The 20,620-nt window shown below is 44.9% G+C and overlaps 1 protein-coding gene across 2 annotated transcripts in view; it reads left to right on the top strand.

Annotated features, from left to right (window-relative positions):
• Positions 1-6,110: 6,110 nt before the first annotated feature.
• The window catches only part of mtor (mechanistic target of rapamycin kinase), a 167,099-nt gene continuing 152,589 nt past the window's right edge, over positions 6,111-20,620 (top strand). For both annotated transcript variants that reach the window (XM_063208916.1, XM_063208915.1), the window contains exons 1-16: positions 6,111-6,196; positions 6,964-7,118; positions 7,268-7,376; positions 7,498-7,730; positions 8,192-8,392; positions 9,526-9,660; positions 10,168-10,443; positions 11,056-11,164; positions 11,957-12,140; positions 12,620-12,748; positions 13,214-13,458; positions 14,378-14,593; positions 15,696-15,901; positions 17,540-17,662; positions 18,111-18,194; positions 19,990-20,082. In XM_063208916.1, the coding sequence (XP_063064986.1) occupies positions 6,999-7,118; positions 7,268-7,376; positions 7,498-7,730; positions 8,192-8,392; positions 9,526-9,660; positions 10,168-10,443; positions 11,056-11,164; positions 11,957-12,140; positions 12,620-12,748; positions 13,214-13,458; positions 14,378-14,593; positions 15,696-15,901; positions 17,540-17,662; positions 18,111-18,194; positions 19,990-20,082 (2,463 nt within the window). In that variant the 5' untranslated portion in view covers positions 6,111-6,196; positions 6,964-6,998. The remainder of the gene's footprint in view (positions 6,197-6,963; positions 7,119-7,267; positions 7,377-7,497; positions 7,731-8,191; positions 8,393-9,525; positions 9,661-10,167; positions 10,444-11,055; positions 11,165-11,956; positions 12,141-12,619; positions 12,749-13,213; positions 13,459-14,377; positions 14,594-15,695; positions 15,902-17,539; positions 17,663-18,110; positions 18,195-19,989; positions 20,083-20,620) is intronic.

Here is a 20,620-nt window from a genome sequence, read left to right as displayed (position 1 = left end):
GCTTCCTCTTCATATCCACCTGTCTCCTTCCTTGGCTGATCTTAAAACCCATTTATATGCCCAGGCTTTTAACTTTGTAAGATCTTAAGTTTTTCCTTTACCTTGCATGTTTTTGTTTACCTTTGTGATGTGGTAGTCCTCAAGTCTGTTTTATTCAAGCAGGCCTACTCGTCAGCACTTTGGTAAGCTGCCTTTGTCAAGTCAAGTCAAGTTTATTGTCAATTTCTTTACATGCACTGGTCATACAAAGAATTTGAAATTGCATTTCTTGCTTTTCCATGCAGACATAGACTAATCTAGGTAAGGACATAGACAGTATAGACATAGACAGTACTCATACATGGACATAGACAGTATGGACGTAGACATTGCTCATACAGACATTTAAAGTGCAAGACTGGACAACAGAAGACTTGTAGAGAACATACATTAAGAGGAGGTATTTTGTTGTGCTTTTTCTAAAAGTCCTTTATAGCGTTCTGACATAGTAATAGTAGCATTTGAAGAAATAAATAATTAAAAAAGGTTTTTATTAAATACACCAGCAGCAGTATGTGTGTGTGTGTGTGTTTGTATGTGTTTTGTGTGTGTGTGTGTGTGTGTGTGTGTGTGTGTGTGTGTGTGTGTGTGTGTGTGTGTGTGTGTGTGTGTGTGTGTGTGTGTGTGTGTGTGTGTTTAGTGCAGGTAGAAAGTGCGGTGTGCGTCTGTGTGTGTGTACCTGTGTATGTGTGTGTGTGTGTGTGTGTATGTGTGTGAGTATGAGTTGTGTGTCAGTGTGTGTATGTTTGGGTTTAGTGCAGAAAGTGCAGTGTGCTTGTTTGTGTGTGTGTGTGTGTGTGTGTGTGTGTGTGTGTGTGTGTGTGTGTGTGTGTGTGTGTGTGTGTGTGTGTGTGTGTGTGTGTGTGTGTGTGTGTGCATGTGTATGTTTTGAGTTAGTGCAGGTTGAAAGTTCAGTCACAGATGTAGTAGTGCAGGTGGAATGTTCAGTCGCAGATATGGTGGTGGGGATGAGGGGGGGGAGCGTTGTCAGTGGCCTGGCTGGCTAGAGGCTGACAGTGAAGGGAGAGTGGGTTGAGTGTTCAGTATCTTGATTGCTTGATGCATCGTGCTGCTTGCAAGCCTGGTGGTACGGGAACGGAGGCGCCTGTACCTCTTTCCAGAGGGCAGGAGGCTGAACAGTTTGTGTGCAGGGTGGCTTGTGTCTTTGATGATCATCAGTGCTTTTCGGGTGAGGCGTGCGGTGTAAATGTCCTGCAGGGAGGGGGGTGGTACTCCAATGATCTTCTTCGCTGTGTTCACAACACGCTGGAGTGTCTTCCTGTTTTTCTCCGTGCAGCTTCCTCCCCACACTGTGATGCAGCTGGACACGACGCTCTCTATGGTTCCTCTGTAGAATGTTGTCATGATGGAGGGTGTAGCACTTGCCTTCTTTAGTTTGCGCAAGAAGTAGAGACGCTGATGGGCCTTCTTCGCCAGTGATGTAGTGTTGGTGGTCCAAGAGAGGTCGTCGCTGATGTGCACTCCAAGGAACTTGGTGCTGCTCACTCTCTCCACAGCATCACCGTCGATGGTCAGTGGTGGCAGTTGTTTTTGGACCCTCTGAAAGTTGACAACAATCTCCTTGGTCTTGTTGACATTCAGCAGGAGGTTGTTGTCTTTGCACCATCTGGCCAGCAGGTCTACTTCTTCTCTGTAGTGGGTCTCATCGCCCTTAGTGATGAGGCCCACCAGTGTTGTATCATCCGCAAACTTCACTAGATGGTTAGTGCTGTGGGTCGTTGTGCAGTCATGTGTCAGCAGCGTGAACAGCAGGGGGCTGAGAACACAACCTTGCGGAACCCCGTGCTCAGGGTCAGGGTGCTTGAGGTGTTATTCCCTACCCGTACTGCTTGTGGTCTCTGCATCAGGAAGTCCAGCAGCCAGTTGCAGAGGGAGGTGCTGAAACCTAGTTTATCCAGTTTTCTGATGAGTTGTTGTGGTATTATGGTATTGAATGTTGTTGTGAATTGTTGTTTTCAAAGTGTGTTAGAGTGAATAAACTTTGACATTCTTTGACTTCTTTGACTTTTTTAAGAGGACCTAACATTATGTCTCAAATGCATGTTCAGCAATATTAGGCCTACCTTTTCAAATGAGTATTACGACCTCCATCACTGTCAAATAGGGCTGCACGATATATCGAAAATGTATGGATATCGTGATATCACGGCTTGCGATACAGGTATTGCAAAAGTTGTGCATGTATCGCAAAAAGTTTTTAATTTTTAATATCAGCAAATTTGGTGAAAAGGTTAAAAAATGTATTAAAAACATTGCCATTTTAAGTTGGTGCTGTATATTAGCCATGCTTTTTCCTCATAAAAAATAATGTTGGAAATAACACATTGCTCTCAGTTGTTTTATGCATGATAAAGTGTAGAATGACAAGTAGAGAGGGGAAAATATATGTTTATATTAAATATCGCGAGTAATATCGATATTGCGGTTTACAATCATGATATCATGTGTCGCATATTTTTCTAATATTGTGCAGCCCTACAGTCAAACACCACAAATTAGAGCAGCACATACAGTAGCTAGACAGAGATCTGAGATATTGATTTGATCTTTTTAGGCGTATACAGCCTACTGTGAGATTCACAAAGTTTTGTAAAAATAAAAATATATTTTAGGGGGTTTTATTGGACAGGGCAATGTGAGATGGTGGCAGGAAGTGAGTGGGAGAGAGAGATGAGAGAGGATCGGAAAATTACATCGTCCCAGATTAAAACTTGGAGCCCCCGCATAGCAGTGCAGTGCCCTACCGTGTGAGCCATGGCAGGGCAAAGATTCACAAAGTTGATGGGGACCTGAACCCACAGCTGCGGGGACTTGAACCCATTTGCCACACTTCGTCAAAGGCTACATGGCGGTAGACTTGTCTATGAGCAAACAAAAAAGGAAATAAATACATTATTTACAAAATGTATTATTTTATTTTTTGCTAATGAGATAATTTTCTACAAAGCCTAACCAGAGATTCCTCTCAAATGGCTTGGTTGATTGAAGCCCACTTGCAATGTTGTGCAGAATAATCCCATCAATAAAATAAAATTTGGTCAATACTGCATTTGAAAGTATAAAGGACCAGTTCAGTCAATTATGCTGTTATATTGCTCACGCTATCCTTGACTTGTCAGTACCCAGTGATGCCACATTTTTCGGCTAAGCCCCTTCCGAGATATGAGTTATTCTAATGGGGGCAGCGTTTGTTTACATTTTTTTTTTAATTAACATAGGCCTACTCCAAATATACCTCTGTTTGCTAGTTGTCTAGTGATGTTGCATAACCTTTTGGATATTTTTGGGAATACATTTTTTAAAAAAAAATGAAATGTAAATTAATAGCTGCCCCCATTACAATGACCAGGATCTCGGAAAAGGCTGAAAAAGAAGAAAAAAAACCTTGGGTACTGACAAGTCCAGGGTAGTGTGAACATTACAACTGCATGTTGAAATTGACCAAACTTGTCCTTTAAGCCCCAGCGGTGTAGTCTACTTTTCTGAAGTGGGTATACTGCATATTCGAGCATTTTTAGAAGTGGGTATACTGTATATATTTATGCCATTCAAAATAATGGATCAATCAATTTTAAGTGGGTATACTGAAGCCCCTAAAATTTAGAAGTGGGTATACTCCGTATACCTGCGTTCTACGTAGACTACACCACTGTTAAGCCCTCATACTCAAATAGCGTCCCGGGGGCCTTTTGTGGCGCGAGAGGCATCTATCTCTGGCCCTCGAATAGTTCTGAAAAGTTGTTTCTTCATTATTTAAAGGATAGCTTCTGCCAATTTCGACATTCAGTTGTAATGCTCACACTACCCTGGACTTTTCAGTAGGCTACATGATTTTTTTTTTCTTCAGTCTTATCCGAGATCCTGGTCATTGTAATGGGGGCAGGCGTTTGTTTACATTTCAAACAAACACATTGATTGTGATCAATAACATCCAAAAGGAGGGGAGGAATTAACATTGATTGATCAATAACATCCAAAAGGAGCGGAGGAATTTGAAATTTGGAAAAACTGGCCCTCGGGGACTTTTATTTGAGTATCCCTGGTATAAAGCCTTCAGAGAGAGAGAGAGAGAGAGAGAGAGAGAGAGAGAGAGAGAGAGAGAGAGAGAGAGAGAGAAAGAGAGCGAGTTGGAGCTGTGCTTGAGAGCAGGTCCACTGAACTAGCTGGTCTGCATGAGGCCTGATGCAACAGCTGAGGCATACAGGAGTGAAGGCTCATCTCTAAGGACATCATTCTGGCTGAGAGCTTAACAATCGATTCCATTACACTGCTGAAGTGCACCAGCGTGGAAGGGCACGCCTCACTGAGCTGACATCTTCTGCCTCATAGGCCAGGTGAGAGTGCTGTCGACATTTTATTTCCCTTCTAACACAAATGTGTTTTAGTTGTTTTAATATAAATCTTTATCAATGCTAGAAAGGCCTAACTAAGAGGATGTCACAGTGTTACATGTGCAGTGTCAAATCCTTCACTGATTTGTGTCATGTCATATTAAACATTTGCATAGTATTGCCTTTTTCCTTGCCTACTGTAAAAAGGCTTTTTTTGTGGTAAATGACAGCGTTGGGTTTTCCATTTTGATCTAGGCTAGGGTAGACTGAGTACAGTTGGGTACACTTTTATTTTTGTCCCCTTCCACGCAGAAATTAGACTATTAAAAGGTCCTAAAAAGAAAGTTGTTTTGGACAGAACATATTTTCAGGATGTTGGCAAATATATAATCAATGAATTATATCTCTGGGATGTTTAATGTTTATGTAATTAATCAAACAAAAAAGGTGCACTTTTGTCCAAACTGTACCCTAGCTAAAAATCGGTGGGGTAGGCCTACAGTTGAGACATAGTAGAGTACAGTTGAGACACCATTCTAATCAATGGGAGGTAATAGCCTAGCCTGGGAACTCCCATACTGCCTTTAGTTCTACACAATCGTTTCGATCTGAAAGACAGTATGGCGAGGATGACTCATAACGTACAAGATCATGGGATCTGTGTCATAATGGCCAAGCATTCCGACCTTAACAGTTTCTCTGCCCAATCAGAGAGCAGGGCAGTGTGTCATAATAGCCAAGTATTCCGGCCCCATACAGAATTTACAATAGGCAACTCCCCAGACCTAATCTCACTTGTGATTAGGTCTGGTGTTAACCAGGCAAGTAATAGCCCATGTCCACAGCAAAAATTAGATCAGAGTTGCGTTGTTACCCAGAGATATTTGGTTTGTCTCAACTGTACCCTGTACTCAACTGTACTCAGTCTACCCTACTGATCCTTTAGCCAGTCTGCGCCCTCCTAGTGACGCAACACCTTCGGCGGCTCAGACTCAGATCGAATCTCGATTGCAAGTCTATGATAATCAGGCAACTGATCCTTGGCCCTGGTGGGAGAAGGCTTCTTTTGTTCCGTTTGTTCTTTCATCAGCTTTGTAGGCCATTTATGAATTGGGAGTATAGCTCTATATATAGCCTACACACTAGGCCTATCCAACATTCATTCATTCATTCATTCATTCATTCATTCATTCATTCATTCTTTCTTTCTTTCTTTCTTTCTTTCTTTCTTTCTTAGGCCAGAATCTAAATTAAAATAGCCTATGTAGGCTATTTATTATTGTTATTGTTATTACTATCATCATCATTATTATTATTATTATTATTATTATTATTATTATTATCCTATTATTATCTGTGTTATTATTATTATTATTATTATTGTTGTTGTTGTTGTTGTTGGCAGTAGGCAATTATATTTACAAATATAGCCTTTTTGCTTTCTCTGAACTCAAAGTGTTTCAGAGGAGAGATTTTACGGTGCCTGGGCACCTGTCTTTGTCACTGCCCTCCAAAATGTCAAAATATCAGCATCATACCGTTTGAAGGCGCTAGTTCTACGCTGCAGTACAAATTCATTTATTTTCGCTGAAACACATGGTGGTCCTTTTTTGTTTTTCCGGGTAACAGTTGGCACGAGTGGACAAGGAAGATGTCAATCAAGCGTCTCTGTTTCTCCATTGGATAGCCATACTCTTGTCCAATTGTAAACTTCCTGCTCCACCTCTGTGGGATATGACTTCTTCTTTTTGCAGCTGAGCGAACCTTTTCCAGCCGTTTTGTAGCTAACTAAATAAAGAGATACCGTAAGATACATTTCTTTGTTCTTTTCTCAGAGAGTGCATATGGATGCTGTATTGAATAAATATGTTTCAAATTACCATGAAATAAATAAAACCTTCCATTGACCCCACTCGGTGAATTACTGGCTTAGCATTGCTAGTAGCTGCATGAGTAGCTAACTGCTTAGCAGGACACATGGATAATTTGTATTGCAGAATTTCGTGCACACTATGAAAATAAAAGCATTGCGGCTTCCTCCGAAGTACTGTTCGTAAACTAAACGACATGTTGATGTATTGGTTGACACTTCTGGGAGTCAGTATTTATGCACTCTGGAACTTAGTATGTTACCAGAATCGGGTTGCTAACTACTGTATACCCGGTGTAATATTTGTCTTACTGTGTGAAATGCACATCTGGAAACAGATAAAGAATGCATGCAGAGTTTCTGAAGAAGCGTTAGGATAAATAGCACACGAAGGGTCAGTGTTACAGTCTGTTTTGTAGGCTACTGGATGTCACGGCCATAAGCTCTCCATCATATTCCTTCTTCAAACCAATTCTAAAACTTGACCTCATACTATTCTGTAATTCTGTGTTGGATGGATTCACTTTAGATCAGAATGATTGAAAATCAGGAGAATTGCATGAAGAGCATGCACCCTTTATAACGCCTCTATTAAATAATCAACGTGTCCTTCAAAAGTAGCCTAGTTGTGATTTTAGAGTTTGTCTGGCTTTCGCTGTCCCCATTCCGATGGAATGTTGTTTGTGTGCGTGCGCCCCGCAGGCTGCGCGTCGGGTCGCGGCACCACCGCTGCCATCATGTCGGGCACAGCGACTGTGCTGCAACAGTTCGTGAGCGGCCTGAAGAGTCGCAACGAGGACACCCGCGCCAAAGCAGCAAAGGACCTTCTTCACTATGTGACAACAGAGCTAAGAGAAGTAGGTGCCTTTACTCATGATTACTCATCATGTCTTGTCTGATGACCAGAGCAGTAGGCCTACTTCTCATGCTTGTTGAGTGTTAAGCCAAAATCATGCACCAAAGTAAAAATGGGTTAACTGTGACAAGTGTATCTGTTTCTTTGCAGCTCAGCCAAGATGAAGCCACCACTTTCTATGATGAGTTAAATCACCATATATTTGAGCTGGTCTCCAGCTCTGATGTGAGTGAGAAGAAAGGTGGAATTCTTGCCATAGGTAAGATATGGACTGGAAGGCATTCAGTCCCATTGACCAGTTATGTGCTCCATCAGTGTTTGTTATGCATCGTCAAGCCCCTAACTTCCTGCCATGTCCCTGCCTCTCTTTTTGACATAAGTGAGCCTCATCGGTGTGGAAGGAGGCAATGCCAACAGGATCAGTCGCTTCGCAAACTACCTACGCAACTTGCTGCCCTCCAGCGACCCGGTGGTCATGGAGATGTCATCCAAAGCCATGGGCCACTTGTCCATGGCAGGGGACACCTTCACTGCCGAGTATGTGGAGTTCGAGGTGAAAAGGGCTCTGGAGTGGCTGGGTGCGGATAGGAATGAGGGCAGGCGCCATGCAGCGGTAAGCGTCACCTTTGTAATAGTTGCTGTCCCATGTCTGATTTCAGGCAGAATGGTTGAGTTCTTTCTGCCCTGAATTGGTCATATTCAGATTCAGATTTATCTCCAATAATCTCTACCGTCATAATGCATGCCGTTCCATCAGTGGAAAGCTGTAATAGTCATTGAAAAGTTAACTACCATAGTACTACACTACTGTGACATAACAAGGGTAATTAGTAATGCACTATGACTTGGCCATTGCCATTTTGGTAACAGAAAATGTTTAACACTGTTTCTTAACGGTTTAAAGTCATTATTGGTTACCTGAGGTGACATGCATTGGAGGTCAACAGTCAATATCATTATTTCTTTGAGCCTTGTTTATATGCTTACACGTAACTCAATAAGATGTGTTGCTTGTGCTTTATGTAAATCCTTTGTGGCTATAAGTCTACATCATCCTGTGTCCATCCTGTGCAGGTGCTGGTGCTGAGGGAGCTGGCGGTCAGCGCGCCCACCTTCTTCTTCCAGCAGGTGCAGTCCTTCTTCGACAACATCTTCTATGCGGTGTGGGACTCCAAACAGGCCATCCGCGAGGGGGCCGTGTCCGCCCTCAGGGCCTGCCTCATCCTCACCACCCAGAGAGAGACCAAAGAGATGCAGAAGCCGCAGTGGTACAAGGTACGTGTGGTGGGCTGAAAGCTCAAAGAACAGGGCAAGTGCAGTCATGGCCTAGTGGTTAGGGAGGCGGACTTCAGATCAGATCAGAGGGTTGTTAGGTTCAAATCCCAATCTTACCTCTTTCTACATCTCCATCCATGGCTGAAGTGCCCTTGAGCACCTAACCCCACATTGCTCTAGGGACTGTAACCAATACCCTGTAAATAATTGTGAGTGACTTTGGATAAAAGCGTCAGCTAAGTGTAATGTAATGAAATGTTTGTTTGTTGTGAATCATACTGCATCTTAATGCTTGAATGCACTGATGATGGCTTGGAACTGAAATGCATTTGCATAATAGTGAGACTGAGCTTGTGAGTGCGGCTTTCTCGACATTAAGTTGACAGTTCCTTTTACCTGCACCCAAAGTAGTCTTTCTATGTTCATAGTTGAGCATGCCCATCATTGCTATACTAATTTTACCAAACATTCTGATCCATTACCCAAACTATTGCCCTGGTCATACTGTGATACTATTTTGTATTTGTTTTCATATTTGGTATTAGTGCTGTTTAAGTGGTTTGCTGGATGCTAGAATATTTGTTTGGACGCCTGACAAAATATTTTGTTGCAGAAAACGGCTTAGTTGTTAAAGGGAGTGGATAGCGTGACACTATCACTACTATTACTAAGAAGATGTGACATTATCCCCTTGTCGGAATCTGGCATCCAAACGGCATTGGGATGCATTACTGCATCTCTCAGATAGGCCAGACAGGAATTACATTTTTGTCTTTAAATCCAGGATTTAAATCCTCTCTGTCGCACGGCTGTCATAAATCCAAGCGCTTTCGGTAATGTTTATAGAATGTCAAAAATAGTCAAAAATAGGCTTACTACATCTTTTTTTTTCTGGGGGGGGGGAGGGTCTTTTACGACGTTATTTGACAGGACAGTTTGAGAGGTGGACAGGAAGCGAATGGGGAGAGAGACGGGGAGGGGTCTGCAAATGACCCGGGCCGGGAATCAAACCCAGGTCGGCCGCATGGCAGACGAGTGCCCACCGGTTGGCCACGGCAGGGCCAGGCTTACTACATCTTAAAGTTGTTTCCTATTCAGCCTTTGATGTAATGTCTACCTTTCCTCTTCTGCAGCAAACGTTTGAGGAGGCGGAGAAGGGTTTTGATGAGAGCCTGGCCAAGGAGAAGGGGATGAACAGGGACGACCGCGTCCACGGGGCCCTCCTCATCCTCAATGAGCTGGTCCGCATCAGCAGCATGGAGGGAGAGGTGAGACCAAACATGTTCAATACGATAGACCAAGATTACATGTAGTTGTAGCACGCCTCACCAATGCAACGAAGTGGCTTGACTTTCCCATTGAAGTTCATTCATTCTCCTAGTATCCTACTCACCGAAATGGGCATGGCTGCCATAGGATTGCTGTTTAGAGCCTTACGTCATTTTGATCATGGGACTAATTGTTGTGGTGTACAGGTGTCTCCCATTAAAGCATTTCCATTCATTCCGAGTTGTTTTTGAACAATTAATTGCTATTCTCCCTGAGACAATCTTTGCTGCGCAAGGTTTGCTGCTAACCTACATTAAATACTGCTTTGTCATTGCTGTATAAATGGGAACACATGGTGACATTTTTGAGTACCTGATCTACTGTACCTGTCTTGTCATAATAATTCAATCAACCAGTTCAGGGTCTTTTTTTTGCTTCCTGACTTCTGTCTGATATATATTGAACTAGCACTGAACTACATCTACTATCTTTCCACCACTACACAGCGGATGCGCGAGGAGATGGAGGAGATCACGCAGCAGCAGCTGGTGCACGACAAGTACTGCAAGGAGCTGATGGGCTTCGGCACCAAGCCGCGCCACATCACGCCCTTCACCAGCTTCCAGTCGGTGCAGCCGCAGCAGTCCAACGCGCTGCTGGGCCTGCTGGGCTACAGCACGCCGCAGGGCTTCCTCAGCTTCGGGGCCGCACCCGTCGTCACCAAGAACACCCTGGTGGAGAGCCGCTACTGCCGCGAGCTCATGGAGGAACGCTTTGACCAGGTGAGGGATATTTGGTGGTGGAACAATGGACGGAGGTCAGAGATGGTGGGTGGGGGCAGTGTTGCCAGATAGAAAATGCTGTGAACTACCGTACCTCAAAATTATCGTTTTTGGGAGGAAATTATCGTACACAAACCAAATGTTTGTTTAAGGCAACTGAATGAAAACTCGCACATTATTTGTTTTTGATCGAATAGAGGACACAATTATGGTACAAATAAGATAACTATTCATCTGGCAACTTCTGGTGGGGGTCAGCCATTATGAGTTCGGTATGTGAGCCTACAAACATGTTGGACTGGGTTGTATGACAACTTCAAAAGATAGTATTTTACTCATCTTCAGAGTTAGCGTGGTTACTGCACTTGGCCTTTGGGAAGGTAATCACACTTAGATGATTGTCAGAGTGGAGGGAACAGATGGAAGTTTGACCAGATGAGGGATGCTGGACGGGTGGATGAGCAGATGTATGCCAGTGGATTTTAGGCTCTGAGGCATTGATTTGGAGGAAGGCAAAATACATTTGTAAACTAAAGGCTTTCATACTGACAAACGAGACACAATGTGTAGCCCTGATGGTTGGTCAGTGATGCTCCTCTACTCTGTTTGCAGGTGTGTCGCTGGGTGCTGAAGTACAGGACCAGTAAGAACCCCCTCATCCAGATGACCATTCTCAACCTGCTGCCACGCCTCGCTGCCTTCCAGCCAAACACTTTCACCGGTAACATACGACATCCACAAGTGGGAATGCAATCTCAAGGGTCAATGACATTTTTTTAGGTGCCGACGTCAGGTGGTACAACTACTGCTAATGCCCATAGGTCAGGGGTGGGGAACCTTTTTCATTCAAACTGCCACTTCAAATTCATCCGAGGGCCGTAAAAGTCGTCTGAGGGCCGTACTATGAACACAAACCAGGATTTTCCCCTTCACTTTATGCCTATATTGAAGGCAGCCACCTTTTAAACAAACACCACCTTCTCTAGGCTCCCTGAATATAACTTAATTGTATTGCAAATGCATTTTCTAAGATTCCTTTACAAAATATGTCATATTTCATGTGAAGCTGAATAACATTAAAATTATATCGGGGGCCGGATAAAACGGCCTCAAGGGCCGCAAACGGCCCTCGAGACATAGGTTCCCCTCCTCTGCCATAGGTGAATTAGTAGTTGGTAGTTACTGTACTGCAGTGAATATGCTTCTTAGATAAGACACTAAAAAATCATTTCATCCATAGAATAATGCCTTTAGCTGTGACTGCACTTCCCTGACATCTACTACTACAAAAACCTCCTTAACCCTCAAGTAATTTTACAGGTTGAAAGTGACATTGTCTGTCATTGAGATTGCAGACTGCTCAGTGAGGTTCTAGCCAATGGTGGGCCAGTACAATTAATACAATTAATTAATTAAAGAAGTGCTGTTTAACCTGTTAAGATGGGAAATTACTGCAGCGTTTTCTTTTGTATTTTCGAGTGCTCACATGTCTTTTGTTGTGTCCGTCACACAGACCAGTATCTGTCGGACACCATGGGCCACCTGCTGGGCTGCCTGAAGAAGGAGAGGGAGCGCACGGCTGCCTTCCAGGCCCTGGGGCTGCTGGTGGTGGCCGTTCGCACGGAGATCCAGCCCTACCTCACCAAGATCCTTGAGATCATCAAAGCTGCTCTACCCCCCAAGGACTTTGCCCACAAGTAATGCACATTTGGTGAAAACATCTTTCCATATGTCTGCATCTATACATGTATCTACACGTATACATGCTCATAGTTCTGTGTGGAGGTGGGTAATCTTGGCCTCGAAGACCAAACGTTTTTTACTGCTGTGTATTCTATCTCTGAATGTGACCAAAGTAATTCATCTTCCTGGATGGAATTCATGTGGCTTTATGAAAAGTTGCAATGAACTTGTAATATGGCCTGTCACATTCTTCTGGTTGTGTGTCGTTGAAATGCCCCAATGCTTGTTTACATTTCGCACTGTCCCGCCACTGGGACATTGTAATAGTCGCTGAAAAACATTACTACCATAATACTACACCACAACGACAGTGTGCAGGGCCTTTGGTAATACATTACGACTTGGTCATTGTCATTCAGGTAACAACTACTTTATAACAGGATAGTGTCTTACAGCCATGTGTATTAAGACTTTTCCCCTATGAATTCAACAGGAGACAAAAGACCATGCAAGTGGATGCCACAGTGTTCACCTGCATCAGCATGCTGTCCAGAGCCATGGGCCCTTCCATCCAGCAGGACATCAAGGAGCTGCTGGAGCCCATGCTGGCTGTGGGACTAAGGTAAGACTTGCAGTAAATGGTAAATGGACTGCATTTGTATAGCGCCTTTCCACTCCTTCGAGCACTCAAAGCGCTTCACATTGTATGCCTCACATTCACCAGTTCACACACCGAGCTACAGCCATGTTTAGTTCTGCATTGATTTGATGCATAGCCATAGCCGCAGTGCTCCTGTTAAGGGGAAGCTGATGTGTCAATAAATAATCAATCAGTCAATATCGACATGGGGTAATATGATCGGTATGCAAGATGCAAATATTGACTTGAGCACTAAAGGCACACAAAATGATCAGTGGATTGCTTACCACCATTGTTTTTCACTGAATTGTTGGGCTAGCACAAAACATAAGAGTAATGAAGATATATGTTTCTTTCACAGTCAAAGATTCTCAGTAAGGAATTTAATTTATCAAGCAATTTCTGAGTTTCTAGTGTCATGAGGTGTGAACATATTCTGTTCCTTAGCCCGGCGCTGACGGCGGTGCTGTATGACCTGAGCCGGCAGATCCCGCAGCTGAAGAAGGACATCCAGGACGGGCTGCTGAAGATGCTGTCGCTGGTGCTGATGCACAAGCCCCTGCGCCACCCGGGCATGCCCAAGGGCCTGGCGCACCAGCTGGCCTCCCCCAGCCTCACCAACATTCCCGAGGCCAGCGACGTGGGCAGCATCACCCTGGCCCTGCGCACCCTCGGCAGCTTCGAGTTCGAAGGTGATTCTGTTTGGATATTGGATATTGGAGATGGGATTCATGGCTCTTTGAAGGGATCCGGATCACAGTGGCTCGTTCCTTTCAAAGATCTGTTAAAGAACTGGCTCTTTTTAACATTTTTTTATGATCTATTCAGGGTTAAGAAGAAATCGTCAAACTTTTTTCTTGTGCACCACTAATGTTCTTCTCACATTCTTTGAGGTCAACCTTCTTATGCAATTCCAACCTGCTGACTTGTCCCCAAGCAGTCGTGAACAAGGAAAGCGGCGAGCGTCTAAAAATATTCCAGACGTCTCACCTCAGCACACATTCATGGGGGGCAAATGTGTATGTGTGGTAATTTTATCCCCATCCCAGCATGTCCCAAACAAGTCATGACTAAAGAAAGCAAATGAATGCCAAAATTATTCCAGACGAAGGCGTCACAGTTTTGCCTTTTGACGTTTGACTGTTTATTTTTGGAATTGCCCGCCATGCTTGTCCGTCATGGCTGACGATTTCTCCTCCACCACCCCATGTTTCTGTACTTCTCACCCCACCACATCATCTCTGCCCATCTTTCGTCTTCTTTTTCTATCCTCTTTGCCCATTTCCTTCTCTCTCTGTCTGTCTCTCTTTGCTTCTCTCTATCTCTCTCTCCCTCCATATGTCTGTCTCTCCCCTCTCCATCTCTCATCTCCATATCTCTGTCTATCTCTTTCCCCTCTCCATCCCTCCATCATCCCTTTCTCTCTTTATCTCTCTCTCTTTCTCCATCTCTCTCTCTCCTCTTCATCTCGATCTGTTTCTCCATCTCTCTTCTCTCTCCATCGCTCTCTGTTCTTTCATCCCTCCATCATCCCTCCATCATCCCCTTCTCTTTCTATCTCTCTCTCTCTCTCCCTCCATCACCCATCTTGTCTTTCTCTCCTCCCTGCAGGACATTCCCTGACCCAGTTTGTGCGTCACTGCGCGGACCACTTCCTGAACAGCGAGCACAAGGAGATCCGCATGGAGGCGGCGCGCACCTGCTCGCGCCTGCTGACGCCCTCCATCCACCTGATCAGCGGCCACGGCCACGTGGTCAGCCAGACCGCCGTGCAGGTGGTGGCCGACGTGCTCAGCAAGCTTCTGGTGGTCGGCATCACTGACCCAGGTGGGGGCCACTGAGGGGGGACGCGGAAGATGGGGAGGATGGGTGAAGGGCATGGGTGGGTAGTGGAGGGTAGTGGAGTGGGAGGTGTGTGTGTGTGTTGGTGTGTGTGTGTGCGTGCGTGCGCGCGTACGTACATGTGCGTGAGTGCACGCGTACGTGTGCATGTGCGTGCGTGCAAGTGTGTGTGTGTGTATCACTCACTCAGGTCGGTTACCCAGAGTGTAAGAGTGTTGTTATTGTGTAGTTGTGTTGGTGTGTGTGTGTGTGTGTGTGTGTGTGTGTGTGTGTGTGTGTGTGTGGGTGGATGGATGGATTGATGGATGGAGTTGATTATGTGTTGTATGGATGGTTTTGGGGTCATGATGACATTGTAGGAGGCGGGGTGGCAGAACAAGCGAGCAGATATAGCTCAAAGTCTCATTGACGTGTGCATGTGACATCATGACAGGTCCATTGTTGCATAAGTTTGGTCCTCCTTGACAAGACTTCAATTGACTTCCTGTCCTGTCTGGATGGGACATTCTACCCCTTTCTACATGTCCTGTGCTAACTGCAGCATGTTTGGAAGCTTGAATTGACCATTGGCCCAACCTGACCTCTCATACTTTGAGGATTCTGCTGACTGAACCCGTGCACACATGCATGGTGGCAAACCTGTTTTGCTGAGAGGGGACAGCCTGTGTTTACATACACATTAGCAGGATTTACACAACACACTTGGTACTCAACTGTGTCTCTCTCTCTTTCTCTCTCTCTCTCTCTCTCTCTCTCTCTCTCTCTCTCTCTCTCTCTCCTCTTCTCTCCTCTCCTCTCCTCTCTCTCTCTCTCTCTCTCTCTCTCTCTCTCTCCTTATATCCCTCTTTCTCATTTTTTCTTCTCTGTTTCTGTCTATTTCTCTTTGTCTCTCTCTCTCACTCCCACTCTCTCTCTCTCTCTCTCTCTGTATTAATCTTTCTATATCCCTCATTCTCCTTTTTTCTTCCTCTCTCTCTCTCTCTCTCTCTCTCTCTCTCTCTCTCTCTCTCTCTCTCTCTCTCTCTCTCTCTCTCTCTCTCTCTCTCTCTCTCTCACTGTCCTCCCTCCACCTGTTCCCCTATCCCAGACCCTGACATCCGCTACTGCGTGCTAGCGTCTCTGGACGAGCGCTTCGATGCCCACCTGGCGCAGGCGGAGAACCTGCAGGCGCTCTTCGTGGCCCTGAACGACGAGGTGTTTGAGATCCGCGAGCTGGCCATCTGCACCATCGGCCGCCTCAGCAGCATGAACCCCGCCTTCGTCATGCCCTTCCTGCGCAAGATGCTCATTCAGGTGCCCTTACTACAGTCCATCCATGTCTGGTGTAGTGAGGTCCACTAAGTGGCAATTGCATAAGTCCGCCAGCAGATGGTGCTAGTCACCTCCTCCTTTGTCATGCCCTTTCTGTTCAGGATGCTCATTCACCTGTCCTATTAGGTCTGTCTGGTGAGGTAGGCAGTAAGATTTTGCTGTCTGCAATTTCATCTATTCACCAGCAGATGGTGTTAGTCACCTCGACCTTCGTTATGCCCTTCCCGTGCAAGATGCTCATTCAGGTGTCTCATGCAGTCTCGTGTGTTGGTGTAGATAGATGACAGCAAGTTGGTTGTGAGAGCACTTGCATACCTTCACCAGAAGATGGCCCCAGTCACCTCCTAGTGCTACACCCCTCACTGCAGGTCTATTAAGAGCTTATTGTTACATGTGGTTCATCCAGGTGCCCTGGTCTATTGGAGTCTAGTCTAGTGTGGTCTATAAAGTGGCAAAGTATGTTGTTAGACTACCTGGAATTATATACACTCACCAGAACTAGTCACGTCCACCTTTTTTATGCCCTTCCTGGGCAAGATTCTCTTTCAAGCACCCCTTGTTTAGTTCAGTCTAGGGGGCAACAAGGTGGTTGCAAGACTGCCTGCAATGAGTGCGTTTACATGCAGTTCAGTATCCCGAATATGAGGCTTATCCCGGTTATGATCATATTCGGGATAAGGTGTTTATATGCGCACAGAACGTGATATCCCAGTCTACATTCTTGGCCGTTATAGAATTCTCTTCAAATGCGTGTAGCCTGGATACCAGCAACAGCGTTCCATGGGAAGCCCCTGTATTCGGGATAAGGTGTATACATGCGTCAGTATCCCGGCTTCTTTCGGAAAACTCCACCTAGCATATCCCGATTTCTCAGTATCCCGAATAAGGGCTTATTCGGGATACTGAAGTGTTTATATGCGCAAACGCAAATTCGGGATACTTAATATCCCGATCATATTCGGGATACTGAACTGCATGTATACGCACTCATTGACATGCTATTCACCAACAGATGGCACCGGTCACCTCCCTAATGTAGTTAAACGACCCCTGAGAGCAGAGATGTAATAAGTAGAAGTAGAAATACTCTTCTTACAGATGTAATTACAACACTAGTTGTGTGCTATTACAACTATATTACCATGCGATCTCATACCACTAGTGTTATATAAGGAGTACTTATACTTTATAGAACACTGTCTGAGATCTATGATATAATTAATTTGTCGGGTGTTCCAGTAGAGTTGTCAGCCTTAAATTAGTTCACACCCTACAACGACATCACTTTTTGATTGAGTGACATAAATTATCAAATGCAGTGAGAAATAATTGTGACTGATGATGATTAAACATGATTCCAAAGACTTTGGTGCATATAAAAACTGAGATGGACAGTACAATTTACTGCATGTGTCCTATTTCAAAATATGAAGGTCAATACTGCAAGCTTGCCCCCCAATAGCATAATTACATTAGGTCTGGGCCAACGTTTTCAAAATATCAAACGGGAAGACAGCGGGAAATACATTTCCTCGGAAAAACGGTTGGGTTGACAGGTATGCTGCAAGCTTGCTCCCCGACAGCATAATGACATTGTGTCTGCCCTTTCTGACTGTTTAGATCCTGACGGAGCTGGAGCACAGTGGAGTGGGGCGGAACAAGGAGCAGAGTGCCCGCATGCTGGGCCACCTGGTGTCCAACGCCCCCCGCCTCATACGGCCCTACATGGAGCCCATCCTCAAGGTATTCACACACACGCATGAAGGACACACATGTTCATTGACTGCCAAGACATCTGAAGAAGTTGATTTGACCATATCCATTTCTTTGATAATATAATTCTTTGGATTTTTTGATTGACTTTTATAATATAATATAATTATTGCATTTATTTATTTTATTTTTTTTTTTTTTTCATTTTTGGATTGTTTGATTAACATAAAGTTTAACCGCCATTGCATTCCGACAAACGTATTGATGATATTCATGGCCCTGCCACGGCGCTGCACTGCTAAACAGGGGACTCTGGGTTCGATTCCTGACCTGGGGCCATTTTCTGATCCTCCCCCATCTCTCTTTCCCACTCATTTCCTGTCCTACAGAAGCCTAATGAAATTGATTGTAACGGTATGAGCAGGTTATGTTGATATTGCATGTAGGATTTATTCTATTTTTTTTGATGTCCTTTCAGGCTCTCATCTTGAAGCTGAAGGATCCTGACCCCAACCCTGGAGTGGTCATCAGCGTGCTGGCTACCATTGGGGAGCTGGCACAGGTAAGGTCACCGTCATTCGTGACGTGACGTGACCCTCACAGGGCCAACAGTGTAGCTCTTACCTGAATGTGTCTTTGTGTGTGTGTGTGTGTGTGTGTGTGTGTGTGTGTGTGTGTGTGTGTGTGTGTGTGTGTGTGTGTGTGTGTGTGTGTGTGTGTGTCCATTGAATGGCTTTGTTTGTTAAATCATCTCAAGTGCTGACATGCAGATTCTTTCAAACTGACTGTCTTCATCAGCTGACCTCTCCAAAAGGAGAAGTGTGTCACCACACCAGCATTGCTCTCCTGCAGGTGAACATCGGCCCAGCGGCAGCCAGGAGGCAGGAGATGAGTGTTAGAGGCAGGCCGGCAGTGCAGCGGAGAGGCAGTAGAGGAGACGCCCGGGTAGAGGGCCTCCTCCAAGATGAGCCAGACCACAGTCAGGTAGAGCTGAGGACGCAGAGCAGGAGGTGGAGCAGGAGAAACAGGAGGAGCAGGGAGGTGGAGGAGGAGGACGAGGAACAGGATCAGGATCAGGGAGGTGGATGCATTCACTCGTTCAGGGACAGTGAGCCATACTTATGGAACGTCGAGGTTCAAGGACCAAGGGTATTGTCATTTGCTGTGGCCCCAACTCAATATAGCGCCTACCATTCTTTCCTTTTGCTTGTGGCCTCATAATGCGAGGCAAGACGTCATGGTTCAAGTTTTATCTCGCAAAAGCACATTCAAATTGTATTCAATATCTCGCAGAAGCACAATTCAAAGGTGATATTCTCATTCACAATTGGGATGTTGAAAGGGGAAGAAGAACCCCTAAGTCGCATTGCCTAGGCTGACAGCGGGGAAACTTAATCGTTTTCTTTATGGAGGTGTGGTGTCAGTGAAGCACAAGGTCACAAGCGAAAGGAGAGGACGGGAGGTACTGTTTTGAAATGGACCCTATGTGTGCATTCAACAGCCAAGGCACAGACAATTTGGAATTCCTGTGCAGTCTTCTCGGAGTCAAGAGTTCAGCTAAGAAGCATGCACCATGATCAGAAATATGAATTAAAGGTGGACTCCACAATGACACACGCTGTTAGTTTTTGTGTCTGTTGAATTGAATCGAAAGACCCTACACTTCACATTAATTCCAGTGCTTAGGTAAAGACTTATGAGAAATTATGTGTTCTTTGGCTGTTGAAAGAGTGAACAAATAGCAGGTTATTTTAACAAAGAGCAGCTTGCTGGCATTGAGAGAAGTGCAAGGCCAGGTAATTGAGGAGCTTTTGAGATCCTTACTGAGCAGCACAGATGTCATAAAACATGTCGATGCAGATATGAATTAAAAGCAATATTTTGGGTATGATTTTCCTGTGTACAGTTAGAGGACAATTTCATGGTACAATGCACACTGGGCTGCAGCAACATTCACACTTGCCTGTAATTAACAGCTTAGGGATGGGTACAAATTGATCTGCAGTGTATACAAATACAAATACAAACTGGCACTCTTTTCTCTTTGGCAACAATGGAAGCCTTTCATAACCATGAACACCCTAAGGGATGACAAATTAGGCAAGGCTGGATGATTTGGAGAGCCCGCAGATTAGGACTAATACCAAAGATGTGTGATGGTGTAAGTTCAAGTTCAGGTTTTGTACGTTTGGATAAATGTGGAATTCTCAGCGATTAAGACAAAGGATTTGGGAAGGTGCAAGAGCACAATATCTCTGCCGATGCAGGTTGCTTCCAGGCTAGTCCCTGCAGCTCAGAGCCTCAGCATGTGTGATGTGTGATCCAGGCTTGTGGTTTGGTGTGTTGTGTTTGCCCAGGTGAGCGGCCTGGAGATGAGGAAGTGGATGGATGAGCTGTTCCCCATCATCATGGACATGCTCCAGGACTCCTCCTCATTGGCCAAGAGACAGGTAAGCTTTCACTCCGCACAAGCACAAGCACACGCACACACACACACACACACACACACACACACACACACACACACACACACACACACACACACACACACACACACACACACACACACACAAACACACACACAAACACACACTGATGACACACACAATGATTCACTTTAATTCTTAGTTTGCTTACATTAATTAAAATTCATGGACTGGATTCAAATATTTTTGAGAGGTTAAACACGTTTGAAATTACAGAAACATCTCAAGACTGCTTTGCACGCTCACACTCTTAGATCGGGGACATGCTTGTTAAACTTCTGCTTGCTTTCTGAACTTGTAAGTTCAGAAAATCGCCCCTCACGGTTCTGTCAATAGTGCACATGTCTGCGCACCTTGTGTTTGGTGCTCTCCCGTGCTCAGAATTGATATAGAAGACGCTTGCCATTGCGTTTGTGCACGAAAAGTGCACTCATATCCTGCAGCAAACATGTCCCCGGCCTAACACACACACACACACTCACAAACACACACGTCTGTGATC

The sequence above is a fragment of the Engraulis encrasicolus genome, chromosome 10, assembly GCF_034702125.1.
Source record: "Engraulis encrasicolus isolate BLACKSEA-1 chromosome 10, IST_EnEncr_1.0, whole genome shotgun sequence".
In the NCBI taxonomy this organism is placed as follows: domain Eukaryota; kingdom Metazoa; phylum Chordata; class Actinopteri; order Clupeiformes; family Engraulidae; genus Engraulis; species Engraulis encrasicolus.
This window is presented reverse-complemented; position numbering and strand designations above follow the sequence as displayed.